The sequence below is a fragment of the Pogoniulus pusillus genome, chromosome 20, assembly GCF_015220805.1.
Source record: "Pogoniulus pusillus isolate bPogPus1 chromosome 20, bPogPus1.pri, whole genome shotgun sequence".
Lineage (NCBI taxonomy): Eukaryota > Metazoa > Chordata > Aves > Piciformes > Lybiidae > Pogoniulus > Pogoniulus pusillus.
Window position 1 is genome coordinate 516,968 of NC_087283.1, and position 17,031 is coordinate 533,998.

The following is a 17,031-nucleotide window of genomic DNA, read 5'->3' on the forward strand; positions in this document are numbered from 1 at the left end:
GGCGCAGGGGGCCCGGGCCAGCAGGGTACGGGCGCGGCGCAGGGGGCCCGGGCCAGCAGGGCACCGCCGCGGCGGAGCGGAGCCGGCGCCGGCGCCGCCCCGCGCCAGGGACACGCTGCGGGCCCGCCCTGTGCGCGCGCGCAGCCTGATTGGCCGCGGCGATTGCGTCACCCGCGGCGCCCGCCAATGGCCGCGGCGGTTGCATCACCCGCGCGGGCGGCGCTGGGGGCGGTGTCGCAATCGCCGCTCGCCCCTGCCGCACGCTACCGAAGGAGGCTCGGGCCCAGCCCGGCCCCTCCCGCCGCCGCCTCCCGCCTGCGCCGCCACAGGTAAGCGCGGGGGGCCGGGGTACGGGGGGCTGGGAGCAGGGCCGCACCGGTCCGGGTCGGCCCTCGACTGCGTCCCTCCCGTCGTTTGCGCGGCGGATGCCGCGCCGGGAGCGTATGATGCAATCGGCGGGCGGCCTTGGCTCCCCTCCCGGTGAAGTCACGGCTTGGCAGCACCGGGCACCCCAGCGCCCCACGCGCGGGAGGAGGAGAAGCAGCGCGGCCGCGAACGGGCGGCTGTGGGGCCGCAGCCCGCCGGGAAGGGCGGTGGCGGCGCCGCCACAGTCCCGCGGGGGAGGGGCGGACGGTCCCGGTGCCCGTGCTAACTCCGGCTCTGCGCCTCGCTCCCGGGGGTGCGGGGCTGCGTCGAGGCGTCTCTGGGCGCTTGTGGCAACGTGACCGAGCCCAGGGAGAGGCCTGAGAGCGGGGCTGGTAACTCCCTTGGTTGCGGTCAGCCCTCGCGGGACGCCGCGGGAGCCCCGCAGCTGCCCTGGCCGCGTTAAATGCCGCGCTGTAACAACTGGTGTTCTTCTTTCCTAGCTTCTCAGTGGAGGCTTGAGTGTCTGGCCAGGGCTCTCTGGGTCCCATCAGGTTGTTGTAGCTCCAGAAAAAACTTTGAAGGCAGCCCTGGCGCAGGCAGCTGGGCTCAGTCAGCGGCTGGGGAACAGCCCGGTGCTGCCCGCGGCCGCGGTGCCACGCTGGGCGTAATGCTTCTCCGTGCAGGGTAGAAACGCTGAGATTTAAGGAATCAGTTCCTCTTCAGCAATAGCTACCTGCATTGTAGTTCACAAGAGTCAGATTGATACCTCGTGGCATCAGGCAGCGTTTGTGACTCCGCCATCAAAGCTGCAAGCCTGCAATTAAAATACCTGCTTCAGGTGCTGCGAGCACGCGTTCTGAGGCACCGCGGGGTCTGTCTTGTAAGGCTTTTGGGGAAGAAAGGGGGGCGATGAGAAAAATACGGGAAGGTGCTGTCAGCTGTGCTAGGGGCGAGCTGCCCGGTCTCCAGAAAGGTCACTGCCCAGCTGTGGGTGTGCGAGGTGCCATTGGCTCCTGCCAGCCTGAAAGAGCAGAAGACCAGGCGGGAGTGTGGGCTGTCCCGGGAGTTCTGTGCTGCTGTGCTTTGTACAGGGTCAGCTGGACTGAGACCCTACTGGGGTGCTCCTGCTGAAGGCGCAGAAGAGAGGCCACCTCCTGCTGTTCAGCTGCGGGCTGGTGCTGCACTAGGGAGGCAGCTCAGTGAAGCTGTGCAGCAGAATCGCCCTGACGGGTGATCAGGAGCAGCACAGCCACAGCTCAGGAAAGGAGCAGAGTGCTTTGCATTTTGTGCTGCTAAGAAACCAAACCAACAGACTGCCTTAAGAAATTAAAACACATCTTTCAGGTCTTTGCCAAAGCAAACTTTTGGAAATTTAATTTTTGGATTTTTTTTTTTGGTGAAAGCAAAGCCAATAAAGACTTTGATTTGCTTGGGAGTCTCTGTGGTCCCTGAGGAGTGCTGTGAGACCGTAAGAACCATCTCTGCTTGAGAAGACCTCTGAGGCAGCAGCTGTTATGCTGTGGTGGGTGGCCAGTTGATGGCCCAAGGAGAGAAGGCAGTTCTAACTGGCCACTGCAAACACTACCATTTGCTGGGTGGAACCAGCCTAGGGCTGTTGCTGAGCCCGACCTAATGAGCAGCTTTATGGGAACAAGATGCTGGGAAACTGGCTCCTGCTGTGCTGGGGCTGTCACTCTGTCACAGGAAACCTGTCTGCAGAGAGGAGCCCAGCAGCTGTGCTTGTGTGGCACGGTGTCTGGGAAGCGAACTGCTGAGGCCTCTCTGCCTTTCCCAGCTACCACGTCCTTTACCTGGCACTTGTGAGAACCCCTTCTCTTGTCTTGCACCTGCTGCCTTTACATCTCCTTGCAGCATTCCCTGAAGGATGCCTTGTGGCACCTCTTGGTGTTCAGGATACCTTTCCCCTCTTGTCCTCCTGAAGAGCTGAGAATTGGTGACAGGGCTCCAGGCTCCAGCTAAGCAGGGGCAGAAGTTAGTTTCTAGCCCAGCTGTCAGCAGCCCTGCAGCAGCAGCCTTACATTATGTGTGCTGCAGCGCAGGTGGTGATGCCTACTCTGAACATGTAGTGGCTGAGCAGGTCAGGAGCCCAAGTGCCAGGTCCCAGGTGAGGCTACAGTGTGCACTAGAGCACGTTCAAGAGGTTGACACAAAATGGATCAGCTCCAGGGGGAAGAGATTGAGGGTGGCCTGTCCTAGCAGGTCTAGAACACTTGCTGTGTGACACTGGTTCATCCCCTGCTCTTGCCTGGGCACTGCCCATTTCAAGCAGGCCATGAGCATTTGCGTTAGTGGAACAGACAGGGGAAATTTCGATGTTGGGTGGATGCCCTTGGGGGCAGGAGACACCCCTTCAGACCTGAAAAGCACAGGAGGGAGACTGAAAGTGGCAGGGTCACTTTGCTGGGCTGCCCAGGTGAAGCCAGCAAGCACTGCCATGTGTTGGAGCAGAGTGGACAGGAGAGCATCCTGTCTGAGAGGCCTCCAGTTAGTGGGAAATGCTGTTCTCAGAGGAGATCCAACAGACCAGGTGCTCTGAGCTCTGCACGAGTCCTGTATTGGAAAACAAAGCTGAGACAAAGCAGTGCCTGCTCCCCCAGGGGTGTGGTGCATGCCCCAAGGAGCCCACACTTGCCTCTTCATTGGCAATGCCTGTGCACCCACAGATGCTGCTGCCACTGGCCGTGCCAGTCTGCTGCTTCTGAACTGCTGACCCAAACTGCCTCTTCACCCTTAGAGGTGGCTTGCAAAAGGTGCTGCAAGAGCTGCTGTGTGGCAAAGACCAAACAGGCAGGTGTAGGGGGGTGGATCTGGCTGTGCCAACGCCAGAAAGCAGTACTGGGCTTGTTTTGCTCTGGCTGTGAAGAGTTTCTGGGTAGGAGAGCCTGGGTGTGCTCACAGCTGCTTTGCTTGTTCAGAATGCTGATCTGAGTAGGATTCAAGCCACCGTTGCTAGGTGCCCCCTTCACTGTACTGAACCACCCCACAGCTGCCCTCCTTACGGAAGAAAATGTGGGATGGCTCTAGCCAGCAGAATCTTTGCAGTGGTAGCCTGGCAGAAGGTGGGACAGCAGCTCAAGCTGACAAGGAAAACAAGCAGAACAGTAAACAGCTGCCGAACTGGTGAGTTCAGAGTGACCAGTGCCTCACGGCTTTACAAAGGGCTCACCAGCGGGGCACAGGAGCACAGGCAGCCAGCTCCTGTGCTGTTGCTGCTGCAAGCCATGAGCCTTAGACGTTGCCTGCACTGCGTGGTTACCATTGCCCACTGCTACCTTCAGCTGCTTGCTTCCCCAGCAGGTCCTCCGGAGGACAGGCAGGGAGGGTGTTGGTACTGACTGTGAGGTGCTGCCAGGGCACCGGGCTGCACCACTGCAGTGCAGCCTGAGCTTCTCACCATGACAGGGAGTTGAGGCTCCCTGACTGACCACTGAGTGCTTTTCTTTGGAGCCATAGGTCAGTGTTTCAGGAACCTGCAACAATCCTGCTGTCCTTCCTCTCTTCTCTGCCAGGCACTTGTGTCAAGTCGTGGGATGAGAAGGGGAGCAGCAGCTGTTAGCCTTGTCAGGGCCATGTCCCTGCAGCAGCTCTGAAGGTGCCCTGCTCACTAAGCCTGTTTGTCTGCTGGAAACGACAGTAGAAACTGACCAGTGCAGGAGCTGCAGGAGTGGAATATACTTTGTGGATGAGTCAGTTGTGGCTGCTGGCATCTGTGGGTGGCAACAGTCCTCTGTCTGCCAGGAGTGATCCCCACATTGCTATCACTCTGCGGTCCTGTCCCACTGCTGATTCTGGTACTGGTACAGGTTAGTTTCTTGTGGTCGGAGAGGTCCTGTGAAATGTGCCTCAGTCACAGCAGGCTGCCTTTTCTGCAGAGTTTTTGTGTAAAACAGCCCTCAGCTTGGACATCACCATCAAAAGCAGGTGCCGTGAGGTCTGAGCACCTTCACTCCAGAGAAAAAGGAACAGGGAGGAACTGGTCTGGAGAGGCCAAAGATTAAGTACTCCTGTTGGTCAAGAGTCAGGCTGTTAATAGGTTTAAGCTGAGGAAGGACATCTCCAGTCTGAAAATCAAGCAAATTCTATAACTGGAGGAAAAGTTAGACAGTGGAGTCTGCTGCCAAGACAGAGGTTGTGCAACTGGAGATAGTCAGGGCTAGGCTAGACACCCATCCAGCAGGGATGGCTTTGGAATGACTGACTGAACAATGCAAACAGCTTGACTGGATGACCCAGTAACAGCCCCTTCCAATCCAAATATGTTTGAGAGGCTTCTGAAGTGCAGTTGGCAGCTTGTCCACTTCAGCAGTGCTGGGACGTGTCCTTGCCAGATGTGCCATCAGTGCCTCCTGTTAAGCCAGGCTGCAGAGGATTAGGGCTGGAACCAGCACCTTTAACAGCACTTGTTTCCTTTCCTGCTAGGTTCCTCTTGTCCTTAACCCATGTGAAGACCTGCTGGAAACACCTTCTCAAGACATCTCAGCTTTCAGCCTCCTGAGCTCTGCTGTGTCCAGGAAGAGCCTGTCCAAATGAGCAAGACATCTCCACAGCCCCCCAGCGCAGAGGCCAACGGAGTCAGTGTCATCTACACCCAGGCGCACAGCAGCGGTCTGCAGCAGGTCCCCCAGCTGGTGCCCGTCAGCCCTGCTGGAGGGGGCAAGGCTGTACCCCCCAGCCGGCAGGGCAAGAAGAGCTCCTTCGTGGACAGGAATAGCGACGAGTACCGGCAGCGCCGCGAGCGCAACAACATGGCAGTGAAGAAGAGCCGTCTGAAGAGCAAGCAGAAGGCACAAGACACGCTGCAGAGAGTCAACCAGCTCAAAGAGGAGAACGAACGCTTGGAAGCAAAGATCAAGCTCCTGACCAAGGAGCTGAGTGTACTGAAAGACCTGTTCCTTGAGCATGCACACAACCTGGCAGACAACGTGCAGCCTGTCGGCACCGAGCCCCCCACAGCAAACCCCGACAGCAGCGGGCAGTAGGCACTGCTGCAGCCCATGCCATGCACTCTGCAGCTCCAGCGGCACCCACACAGTGACCAAGCACAGACTCCGCTCTCTTAACCATCACCTTGGGGCAGTTTCCCTCTCTGTCTGGGTTTAATACTGAACATTTGGTGCAGTTACTCCAAAACCCACTTGGGTGCTTTTTTAGGCCTTCATTTGCTCTGCAGGATTTACCCAAAGCTGTAGAGCTCAGCTCACAGGCAGCTTGCTCCCAGGGAATGGCATTCCCACAGATGGTCACTTATGGCTTGCACACTGGGAGGAATCCAGCAGGATAGGTCACTGCAGTACCAGAAATGCCTCACTGGCTGAAATGTCCTTGCAATAGGTGTGGGTGTGTTTCTCCCCTCTGGGGTAGCTGTGGGTGTCTCTCCCCTTTGCTTGCTGTCTTACAAGCTGCAGAGGCCCTGGCTTGGTTGCTTTCCCTGGACTGCACACCTATGGAGCGTGTCCTGCGAAGCACTACTTGGGGCTTTCTTGTGCAGTGGTAGTTTCTGGTGAGAGTGTAACATTGGTGAGCTGGGTGCTTGCTGGAGAGCAGCAATATACTCTGAGGATATGTACAGGCTGTGTGCAGGCAGTTGGCTTCCCAGTGACAGCTGAGGCTGAAGCATCCTGCACTAGAGGTCAGGCAGCACACACCAAGCTCACTATGTGATCACAGGGTATTAGGGAGTGGAAGGTACCCAAGGAGATCATTGAGTCCAACGCCCCTGCCACACAATCTAGCACAGATCACAGAGGAATGCATCCAGACAAGCCTTGAAAGTCTCCAAAGAAGGAGACTCCACAACCTCTCTGGGGAGCCTGTTCTAGTGCTCTGGGACCCTTGTGTTGAGGTGAAACCTCAGGTGCTGCAAGGCTTCATGAAGGTTCTGCTTCACCTTTTACAGGATGCTTTGGATCCAAACAAGGCCTCACAAGAGCAAGAAAATCCCCAGATGCTGCTAAACCTGTGCTCTGCAAAGCTGCCTTCTTGCTGGGGTGCAGCTATCAGGGAGAACAAAATCTACAGCTTGCCTAGAGTCAGCCACGGCGTTTGGGTCACTGCCCCTTGACACTCATCTCCACTTTCATGGCTGCTCAGATTTGTGATCAAGATCTCCAGGGAACCCAAACAGCCCTGCTCTGAGTACCTGATACACAGTGGGCTTGCTGCAGCCAACTCACAGCTCTGAAGTCTCTTCAGTCTTGGGTTGTTTCATAACAGTTTTTTCTAGAGCAAGTTTTTTCCTCCTAGTGCGGAGTCTTTGCCGGGGTCCATAACGCAGTGGGCTGGACTGGAGTGAGCAGTGCACAACAAAGCAGGACCTTTGATGTGACCTTAATTTATTTTCCTTTTAAACTATTTCATTGCTGGTTTGGTTGTGTTACACTGAAGCAGTGCCTGGCTGGTGGATCACTGCCCTGTCTCACTCTCCCCACAGATGACTTTGTAGGATGCTGTTGGCCTCGCGTCTGTCCTTAGGAAGAGAACTTGGCTATTATCTCTATGAAGATGCTGTTAACAAACCTTACAGGGCTTGGTTTGAATTTACACTTTTAATACCTACAGACAACTTCTCTGGATTGTTTTGGATTCTGGTAGTCTTTTTACAAAGATATTTTTTGGTTCTAGCTGCAGTTTAAGTAGGTAGGGTTGAAAGAGCAGCAGCTAATAAAAACCTTTTGCTTCTAGTGCTGGCTTCTTTTTTCCTCTCCCAAATGCAGTCATGCCCACCTCAAGCTGCTGTCTGGGGAGGTGAGTGCAGCAGTCTCCATTCCTATCTTCCACTCAGGTCTGTGCTCAGTAGAAAGAATCAAAATCTGATTGCAGCTTTGACTGAACTCCAGCTTTAGCACACATAAAAGAAATGTTAGGATGAAAATGCTGCAGTTAAGGGCAGGCTGGGGAGCAGGACACCAAGGCCTACGAGGGAAAGATGAACCAAGAGCATCTGATTGGTTACCTGCAGCAGCAGGAGCTGCTCTCTGCCCTGGCTGGCTGCTCTGTGAGCTGGCACAGTGCAACCTTGGCCTGCAGCTAGTTTGAGAAGCTGCAGTGGGGTCCTCCCCTAATGGCCAGAAAGCAGCTCTCAGTCTCTGGAGCTCCTTTCTCACTACTGTCAATCTCTTAAGTCCCTTTGAATGGGAGCGACTGTGATGCTCTGGAAAATGACTTCTTCACCGGTCACTGCTGACAGCTCCATCTCCACTTGTTTAAGCAACCCCCTGCCTGCAGAAGGACACTTCTGGCTCAGCAATCCCCACACTTGCTTTGGATGCCCAGGGGCGATGCAGGCTGTGTGCAGCACATTGCTGCAAACACTGAAGCCATGGACCCAAGATCACAACCACTGGTCACTTTAAATCTACCCTCAGAGCCTGGCTGCAAGAAAGGTGTCGGTCTGTTGTTCTAAGCCCCCTCCTGACAAACAGCAAGGGCAGAGGTGAGGTCTTTCCCTAAGGTGGAGCAGCTCAGGTTGTGTGACAGCAAAAGGCCTCACCTTGGCTCTCCACGGCACAGCAGAAGACCCATACCTAGGACAAGTCTCTCTTCTTGATGAAGAGAGGCTGGGACCCCTCTGAACACCAGGACTTGCTCCACATAACCCACCTCTGTTCTTTTGGTGCCACTCCGCTCAGAGCTGTTTGTGCCAAGGGGAAAAGGCAGATGGGAAACCATGGCAGCCAACAGCCTAAACTCGCTAAGGCAGTCAAAAAGAACCTTCCCCACAGCCCCTATGTCCACCGACACAATCACAGTGCATTAAGTAGCCCTTGGCCTGCTTTTAAAGGCTTTGCTTCCCTGCCCAAGTAGCAGAACAGTTAAAATGCACTTTTTGCTGAAGGGGATAAAGACTATCACTACAGCACAGACTTCTAGGAGGAAGGAAGGATGAGACTTATGCTCACCAAGTGATTCTTCGGGCAAATGGGAGCTGGTGCTGCCCCCCAGACAACAGTATGGGTGCTGCATCAGCTCCCATTTGTGCCTCCCCGAGACGTGGCACAGCTGTTGCGGGGGCACGCAAAGCAGAACCAGCTCTGCCTCCTGCAGCACACCAGATCGCTTGATCTGTTCTGCAGCAGAGGGCCCAGCCCCTGCCAGGGAAAGGCCTATTGGCTAGGCTGGGTTATGGCTGAGCTGAAACAGCCCCAAAACTCGAAAAGAGCTGTGGTGTGGCTTTAAAACAGCCCAAGCAGCAGCAGGATTTGGAATACCCTCAGCACTGAGCCATCTCACATGCTACAGGAAAGGACTTGGGTGTGCAGGGAACAGGGCCAGAAGCACCACTTAGCACTGAGAAAAAATCTGAATGTTATGGGGAGACAAGTCCAGAGCAGTTCAGTTCTTGTACCTGGAAGCCACCAAAGCACAGAGCACAGCCTGATGTCCTCTGCACATGGACTGCACGTAGCAGGCTTGAGGCACCACGGCAGAAGCAGCAGCACAGCTGCACACACAAGCTGCTGCTGTCACACCCTTCCCTCCTCACCCCTTCCCACCTCCAGTACTTCCCTGGCACAGACCAATGCCCAGCAATCTTTAAAGAAACAGAACCAGGCTCATTTGTTGACCAAGTGACATTAACAGGAGTGAAGTCCCCTGGCCTGTCCCTCAGTGCCTCTCCAGCACGCAGCTGTGAGCACTGTGTCGCCAGGCTGCTGCCGGCACAGAGCTGCTTCTCATCACCACCGCAGCAGCCTGTGGCACCAGCCAAGCCGTGCTGTGTTGTACCCCTCGCGTGAGGCAGGCCCTGCAGCTCGCAGCTGGTCCCACTGCCTGCATGCCAGCTCCAGGACAAGCAGCAGAGGCCAGGTGCTGAGATGTTGAAGGCAGTTGGGCAAATCCTCACCTGGCCAGAGCTAAGGCCCAAGAAGGCCCTGACACCCTGCAGTGATATCAGCTCCCTGACACAGCAGAGGTCTGAGGTGGCTTTGCACTTCCTAAAGTCAGTGAGATGAATTTCATGCACTTAAGAGCAGTGCTGGGTTACAGTGCAAGAAACACGCTTATTCTCCTGCAGGGTGACAAACACCTACAGTAAAAAGAGGTTTTTCTTGGCAATTTGAGGCTTGCATGCATGGAAAATCACTTGATGGTCACTGAATGTTTGTGGTGCACCCAAATAAAATGCACAGGATCTCACTCTGAACTGGCTAGCACTCGACAGTGACTCTGAGCCCGGCAACAAAGGGACTGGTTCCCCTCCTGCTGTTTCCATGGCCCCTCAACACCTCAGCACTCTGTGTCCTAGGGAACCAACAGCTGAACAAACCTAACAAGCACCAGGCTGTGGGTGGAGGCTCAGCACCCAGAGCAGAGCAGCCTGGCTAATGGTCAAAGCTTCCAGGGCAGGAACTGGTCAGACAACGAAGCAGGAAGTGGGGCAGAGGAGCACAATGATCACAGGGCTGGGAGCATGGTGATGCTGAGGAGGAATTTTAATACAAATTTGTTTCTGTTTACCCCAGTGACTCTGAGATAAGAGCCATAGGAAAAAGAGAAGTGTCCTTGCACCCACCCAGAGCAGCTGATTTTTCTGCTCTGAGTTGACAGTACTTGTGCTGAAGCTTAAGAAAGGGCTTGGCTGTTAGAAATGCTGCCAGCACTCAGGTAATCCATTTGCCATTTTAGAGTCCCAATCATCAATGTGCAGATTAAATTGCGAGCTGTCTGAGCAGAGCTCTGACAGAGGTGCCAGGCCCCCTGGCAGTGCAGCAGCAGCGCTTGGGTTACCTGGATATGAAGGGCTGTAGCCTGCCACCTTCACTGCTGGGGAAGGGATCACCGTGCCTGGCAGCCTGCTGCTCCTCTGCCAGTCACAGCTGGACGTGGGTCGTTGCCGGTGCCTGCTGGCTGTGGGGCAGAAGCAGCACCCTGTTGCTACTGCTTGGAGCTGGAGGGGCCACTAAAGGCCTTGGCTCCACTCTGGCCTTCTGCCATGAAAGCCTCAATCTCCTGGACGGTGCGTGGCACACAGGTCAGCAGCTCCATCCCGCTGGCTGTCACCACGATGTCATCCTCAATCCGCACCTGGCAGACAGAACAAATGGTCACCAAGGCATCCCAGCTGGGACAACCGGGCAGGGACACCAGTAAGAGCCCGAGTTGCACTCCAGGCTGTGTTGGTGATGCAGTGCCAGGCAGAGCAACACCAGCAAGCACTGGAGCTGCCCATCGTTCCCACCACCGTGCTGCAGAGCTCTGCAGGATCCAGTCCCCCTTGGGCCGCCAGCCCCTGCCACCCTCCTGAGGTCACACAAGCTCCACGGTGACTGCAGCAGAGCAGCCCCACAGGAGGTGGTGGCTCCTCAGGTGATTTAGATGCTGCCTCTGCTATGGCTGGAGCACCAGCAACAGGCTGAGCAAGAAGCTGCATCAGTGAGCTCATGCTGCCAATGAATCCCAGCCCCTAACATCAGGGGCAGCCAAGGGGCACTGCCCTGGTTCCGTCCCTGGCCTCACTGGTGCAGGATGTGCTAGGGGCAGGGGCAGGTACCTCCTAGTGCCCCCAGCACCCACTCTCCAAGTGGTCCTCTTGCTGCTTCTCACACTCATACACCACATGCTCTGTGCTCCAAACACAACAAACTCTCAAGGGAGGACCTGCAGCATCAAGCAGCTCACAGCTGATAGTCCAGAGAAGGGATTTTAGCTGATGAGAGGGTCCTCAGAAGGTTCATACATCCCTTGAAAAATACAGCCCCTGCACTTCAAGCCATGCAAGGACAAAGCAGATCCTCTCAGTCTGCCAGCTCCTGTTCTGCTGCTATGAGAAGCCTGCTCTGTTTCTGCCTGGCCGTAATCTCTCCTCACAGAACTCTGCCTGCAGAGTCATTTCCCCTTATCTTATCAGAAAACTGCTGGGCAGCTGCTGAGCTGCAACAGAAGCGACCTGGGTAAGGTGTGAAGCCCAGGGAACACAGGCTGCTGGGGCTCCCACCGCACAGCTGCTGTAATTGTTCCTGACCTCTTGACATTTTCAACTAAAAATAAAGCTGGTTAACATTTGTACTGCTGATTACAAAATCATCCATTTGTTCAGGCAAAATGAGTCACCCAGCCCCCACTAGGCGCTGAGGGGTGCCTGTGCCAGCTGATCTCCTTCACTCCCATCAAGCTCAGAGCATTATAAAGCAGAACTGAACCAAGCCCACCGAGGGCACACACTGCATGTGGGCAGCTGCAGAGCTGAAGGTCCTGAGGCTCTTCACACGTGGTGTGTGCCTGAGGGGTTGGTGCCTTGCTGCAGAAGGGGAAATGAGCAGCAAAGGAAGGGCTCCATGCACCTCAACACATTTTACCAGGGTAGCTTTTCCGATTCATTGGCTTACTTTTGGCTCAGCTGGCCAAATGCAAAGCAAGGACTCAGCAAGACAGTCACATAAACATGAATCCTGCCCTCTGCCCCACAGCAGCCCTCAGCACCTGCCACAGAATCACAGAGCTGCATTGGCTGGAAAAGCCCTCTGAGAGCACAGAGTCCAACCATCAGCCAAAGACTAGCATGGCCCCAAGTACCATGGCCACATAAATGGCTGGGTTTCCAATTCAGTGTTTCCTGACTTTGCCAACACCATGGCACCCTTTGAAAGGGCAGGGAAGTAAAGTAGATGAAAGGCAGACTAAGAGGGAGGGGAAAGAAGAGGTCCATGAATGCTCTACCCTATCCAGGCTACAGGTGCAAATCAGGGTGGGGAAGGAGCTGCAAAACAGAGCTGGAGTGATGGAAGGAGCCGGGGGGAGACTCAGTGAGGAAAGGCAGGCCTGACAAATAATGGACAAAGAGATGAGGCTGGCTCAAGAGGCCCTGAAGGGAGACCTCAGAGGAGGTGTGAAGTGAGAGACCCTGAAATGAGTGGACTGCAGGGGGTGCTGGGCTGACCTACGCCAAGGAACTGAGAGCTACCAAAGATGGGGAAGGATGGGGAACACATCAGCCTGGAGCGTCCCAGAGCAGCTCACTGCACAGGACAGACACTGTTAGGAGATGTTAGTAAGCAACCCAGAGCTGGGGATTGCTGTGAACAGGAGAGCCAACACAGCCTGCTCACCACCAGCAACTCCAAACGGTCTTCGGGGTGGTGCTGGAGGTGCACAGACCCACTGCTCCCACAGGGCCTCACCTACCACCCCTAGGAAAGCTCCATCTCATTCCCCAGTATCTAACCACTTCTCAGCTGGGATGAATCTCACCTGAGATGGGAGCTTGCTCTGTCAGAGTGCAGTGCACACTGTGCCTGGAAGCGCAGCCAGAGCAGAGGAACTCAGCTTCTCGAGGGGCAGCAAGTTTTTATATCTGCTCTTTCCCTCCACGTGCATCACCCTGAACTTAAACTCGGCAGCAGCAAGGAGATGCTTCGGAAGAGCTGCAGAGCCTTCCCTACAGGAGAGCCCAGTGTTTGGTCTTGTCTGCTGTCCAAAGGGACACAAGACCTGGATGTGCCCGAATGGCTGAGCGGCTTGGCCTCCCCCAGTGCGGGACAGCGCTCAGGAAACTCGCTCTCAGAGCTGTCCCTGGCTGCAGCTCTCTGTTCAGCAGCGCAGCACAGGGCCGAAAGGCACAGCAAGGCAAGGTGTGAGGGCTGCCGTGCCAGCAGCTCTCAGGGTGCTCTGCAAACACCCCAGGGACACTCTGCTGTCCTCTGGCATGCTTCACGAAGTGCTCCTGCAGGCAGCAAGGGCCAGGGAATGCTAGCACTGCCCGAAAGTGCCTTTTCCTTGTCAAGGGCAGCACTATGACCTGTCTAGATGGGTCTGTTCACACAGCTGCCTGACACCACCACAGCCATGTCGTGGCTCAGTCCAGGGGACCCAGCCCCATCCCAGCGTGGGCACAGCCATGGGCAGCACAGCAGTCAAGCACCAGGAGCCAAGCAGCAGGGCTGCTGCCAGCTCTGCAGCCTCACGCTCTGTCCTGACTGAGCCATGCACTCGTGCTCCCCACAGCCTGCTCTGATGGCTTCCCAGGCAAGGGGCCTGAGCACCCAGCCCTTTGGGACAATCAGGTGTGGAGCAGGCTGCTGAGAATCAAGCAACAGTTCTGGCCAACTAGAGAGTCCAGATCTACACAGTGGCATGTCCTAGACGTGGTTTTAGAAGACCACTGGTGCTAAGCCTCTCTTTTTTTAATCCAAAGAACATTTGTTTGATCAGGGCTGTGGAAAGCATCAAACCCCCAAGTGCAGGCACTGAGAGTAGGAGGCTTGCCTGGGAAGTGATGGCAGGACATGGCCCATGCACGCTGCCCCACCAAGGAGATCAGGGCAGGTGCTGAAGGAGCCAGGCAGCTCTGTGCAGCTTGTACAGACTCATGGAGTCACAGAAAGGGTTGGGTTGGAAGGGACCTTAAAGATCATCCAGTTCTAACCCCCTGCCATGGGTGGGAACACCTCCCACCAGCCCAAGCTGCTCAAGGCCTCTAGAGAGAGAGCTTCCACAATCTCCCTGGGCAACCTGTGCCAGACACATGGAGCCAAGAGAACTTGTTTTGACTGTTATCAAATCTTCAGTATTAAAAGAGCAAACTCACCTTGAGCAGGGTTCAACTTCTCTGTTTCAAGCGGGACTGCTTAGGAAACAGAGCTGCCCTTATGTACACCTGCAGGGCTGGGGAAGGCACCTTCCTGTCCCCATCTTGCACAAGGTGGCAATGCCGAGGTGATTTCTGTAGAGGCTAACAGGCTCTGTGCCACACAGTAACTCTCACCCCATGCTGCCAGTCCTCCCTGCTCTTACAAGCAAACCCAAGTGTCAGACAAACTTCATTTTCAAGGTTCAGAGGAGTAAGATTAGCAGGGTGAGGCCACCTATTGCGTTAGATCAAGTGATATGGCTGGAAAAAGAAGCTTCAGGCACAGGCCCTTCAGTCAGGCTCAGAAAGAAGCAATAAACCATAAGCTAAATACAGGTTAGGAACAACTGCTCTTACCTTAACTTAATTATGTTAATTAGACAACTTAAGAGAAAAGGGTTTATAAGCAACTAGTTGCTGGTTTTGGCCTTCCTACAACTCTCCTTTCTCTGACAGGAACTCTGAGAAAAGTTAACTATCTCATTAGGATGACTGCTTTGCAGCCTGCCCCAGAGGCTGTGCAGCGTCGCTGCTGTTGCACCATCTGCGATGGCAGGAGCAGATGAGCAGAAGGCTTACTGCCTAGTGAACAAGTTCACTCCACAGCACACAGCCACCATCAGACTAGAGACACAGCTCAGCCTTCTGAAAGAAAAAATCAGAGAGATGACTGCATGGCTCTGCACACCAAAGGCAGGAGCAATTAACTGCTCTGCTTGTATTTCTCATCTGCTCCTAAGGGAAGCATTAGTGTTTGGAGAAGTCTTGAGGGTGCTGGGCTTTGTAAAGCTCTTGAGCTTTTAGATGAGAAACCTCTGCAAGTGGAAGCGAGCAAAGGATGCAATGGTTAGCTGGCTTGCAGCACCTTCTCTAAGCTGCAGAGACTTGTCCCATGCTAAGCCTACTGCTAGTTCTACAAAAGGAAAAGCCAGAACAAAGACTGAATAGTTAAGACCAAGAAAAGGCTGAGTGGCTGCACTGGGCCTTTCAGCAGGCATCATATGAGCAGCATGAGCCAGTAATCAGCTTATGAAGGGCAGAAATGTCAGACCCTAAAGGGCAGCACTTGGGGTTGGTGTTTCCCCTTCGCCAAGGAACTGGCTGCTGCTCCTGAGCAGCACCCAGCCCTGCACACAGTTCTGCTGGCACAGCCATGGTTATTTATGAGTGGCACAGGCTAAGGCCCTGGGACGAGCACTGTCCCAGCACCCAAGGGCAGCCCTTGGTCCAGAGATTTCATAACCCTAATGAAGGTGGCCTTGGCTCCATAGGTGGGGAACTGAAGCTCACATGAGCGAATGCCCAGAACTGGCTGAGAAGTTTGTGATGGACTGAAGGTAATGGCTGGGCCAAGTGCCCCAGCTCCCAGTCAGCAGCGGGGGGAACTTCCTTCACCCACCACAGCCTCCAGCACACCTTCTCACCTCCCTCCAGGGGCACCAGTGTTTGAGCCAGAGCAGCTCACCTGGGAACAGCCCAAGTGACTAGGTCTCTGAGCCTGGGCGTCTGCTGCAGGGAGGCAGAAGGGCTGGCCACAGAGCGAGCTCCTTGTAGCCAACCCCAAGCAGCCTGGTGCCAGTCAGCAGCTGCAGCCCTGCCCCTTGGGGCACAACAGAAGTGCTTCTCTCCTCAAGCCAGAGTCTTGTCACAGGCAAGAAAACTACCAAGAGCCAAGAAAAGCCACGAAGTGGAGGTGAACTCATTAAACTCCACTTTCCCTGTATGGAGAGCCCCACTGGGAATTACAAGGGTGCTGCTCTGGCTAATAAGAGTTCATTTTGAAAGTGAATTAAACTAAAGCAAATGAAGAACGTTTTAATTAGTGCTGAGCTCGCAGAGGGAAATGGAGCACTTGAGTCTTTTGCAGAATGTATTTTTCCTTTAAGCTTAAAGGGAGTCTGGGCTGCCTGTAGTGAGCTAGGACTGAGACCAGCGCTGACCCCTGCACTACTGATATTTGTTACTAAAACCTGGGCTTCCCAAGAGCTTTTTGAATGCTCTGGAGAGAAAGGTTTCTGACATACTTTTGAGATAAATACTCACTCTGGAGAAACCAGAGTGTACCAGCACATGGGCAACTGAGCAAACTACAGAGCAAGCCGCATCTTCTGCTTACGCAGAATGGAGTCAGAGCTGCAGAGCCGTAAAACCTCATCCTGCTCCTGCTCTGATTCAGCTTTTGTGTGGAGCTCAGAAATACTCAGATGTGCTTCCCTCAGATTTCACTGCCATTCTTCTGCACAAAATCAAGTGACAACATCTGGCTCAGGGTTTATGTGTATTATTATTTTTACTCTCTAAGTAAAATACATTGTTCACAAGGGGGCTGGAGATTTAGATTTTTGCTCAATCGTTTTTGGGCAGCTCCCCCTTATAGCAGAGTTTGTTGGCTGGGTCTCCTAACAAGTCATCATTACAGGAAGCTAAGCAAAAAAATGGAAGAAGGTTAGGACTCCTCTTGAAATCTCTGCAACAGAAGTGCCTGATCCAGCAGCTTCTTACCAAGGCAGAGACCCTGTGCTCCACACACACAGGGGCAGGAGGTGAGCCAGATGCATGCCCAAGCTGCAGAGCTGGAGCGGGCATTTGCAGCAAGCCGTGGGAAAGCATGGGATGTGCTGAGCCTTTCCAGAGCCAGCTCCCCAAGCATCGGGTGGGCTGCTGAAAAGCCCTCCGAGCGCTTACAAGGAAAGTGAAGACAGCTAAACCTGGCATGGCTCTGGTGCTGAGCTGCTGCAGAGCACTGCAGGGCTCCTTCAGAACCTGCCTCGCTGTGCAGTGCCACGTTCAGTGTGCGCTCTGCTGCAAAGTGCAGAGCCAGCTGCCCTTAGCTGGGCGTGGCCACCTCAGCTGGATGGCAAAACAGCAGAGGCAGGTGATGTCCCACAGCTCAGCAGCGAGGGCAGAGCCCCCTGTCTCTGGAGCAGGCTGCACACACATCACATGAGGAGCGCCACGGCTGGTTGCTCACACCACTGGTGGTGGCATAAACGCCTGCTCTGTCGGGCTGCTCCTTCAGAGCCAGCCCAGAACAAGAGTGCTGCCATAATGCCCTTCTCCTGGCTGGCATGTGCTGATGA

At 54.8% G+C, this 17,031-nt stretch overlaps 2 protein-coding genes across 4 annotated transcripts in view; one reads left to right on the plus strand and one right to left on the minus strand.

Annotated features, from left to right (window-relative positions):
- Window positions 1-191: 191 nt before the first annotated feature.
- CEBPG (CCAAT enhancer binding protein gamma) lies at window positions 192-7,067 on the plus strand. Its single transcript, XM_064159877.1, has 2 exons — window positions 192-329; window positions 4,807-7,067. The coding sequence occupies exon 2, from the start codon at window positions 4,914-4,916 to the stop codon at window positions 5,364-5,366; it is 453 nt and encodes a 150-aa protein (XP_064015947.1). The 5' UTR covers window positions 192-329; window positions 4,807-4,913; the 3' UTR covers window positions 5,367-7,067.
- Window positions 7,068-9,800: 2,733 nt separating this feature from the next.
- PEPD (peptidase D) overlaps window positions 9,801-17,031 on the minus strand; it is a 170,032-nt gene continuing 162,801 nt past the window's right edge. For all 3 annotated transcript variants that reach the window (XM_064159872.1, XM_064159874.1, XM_064159873.1), the window contains exon 16: window positions 9,801-10,410. In XM_064159872.1, the coding sequence (XP_064015942.1) occupies window positions 10,261-10,410 (150 nt within the window). In that variant the 3' untranslated portion in view covers window positions 9,801-10,260. The remainder of the gene's footprint in view (window positions 10,411-17,031) is intronic.

Bases quoted from the DNA above. Each gene is read 5' to 3' on its own strand.
- CEBPG (XM_064159877.1), top strand. From the start codon at position 4,914: ATGAGCAAGACATCTCCACAGCCCCCCAGCGCAGAGGCCAACGGAGTC.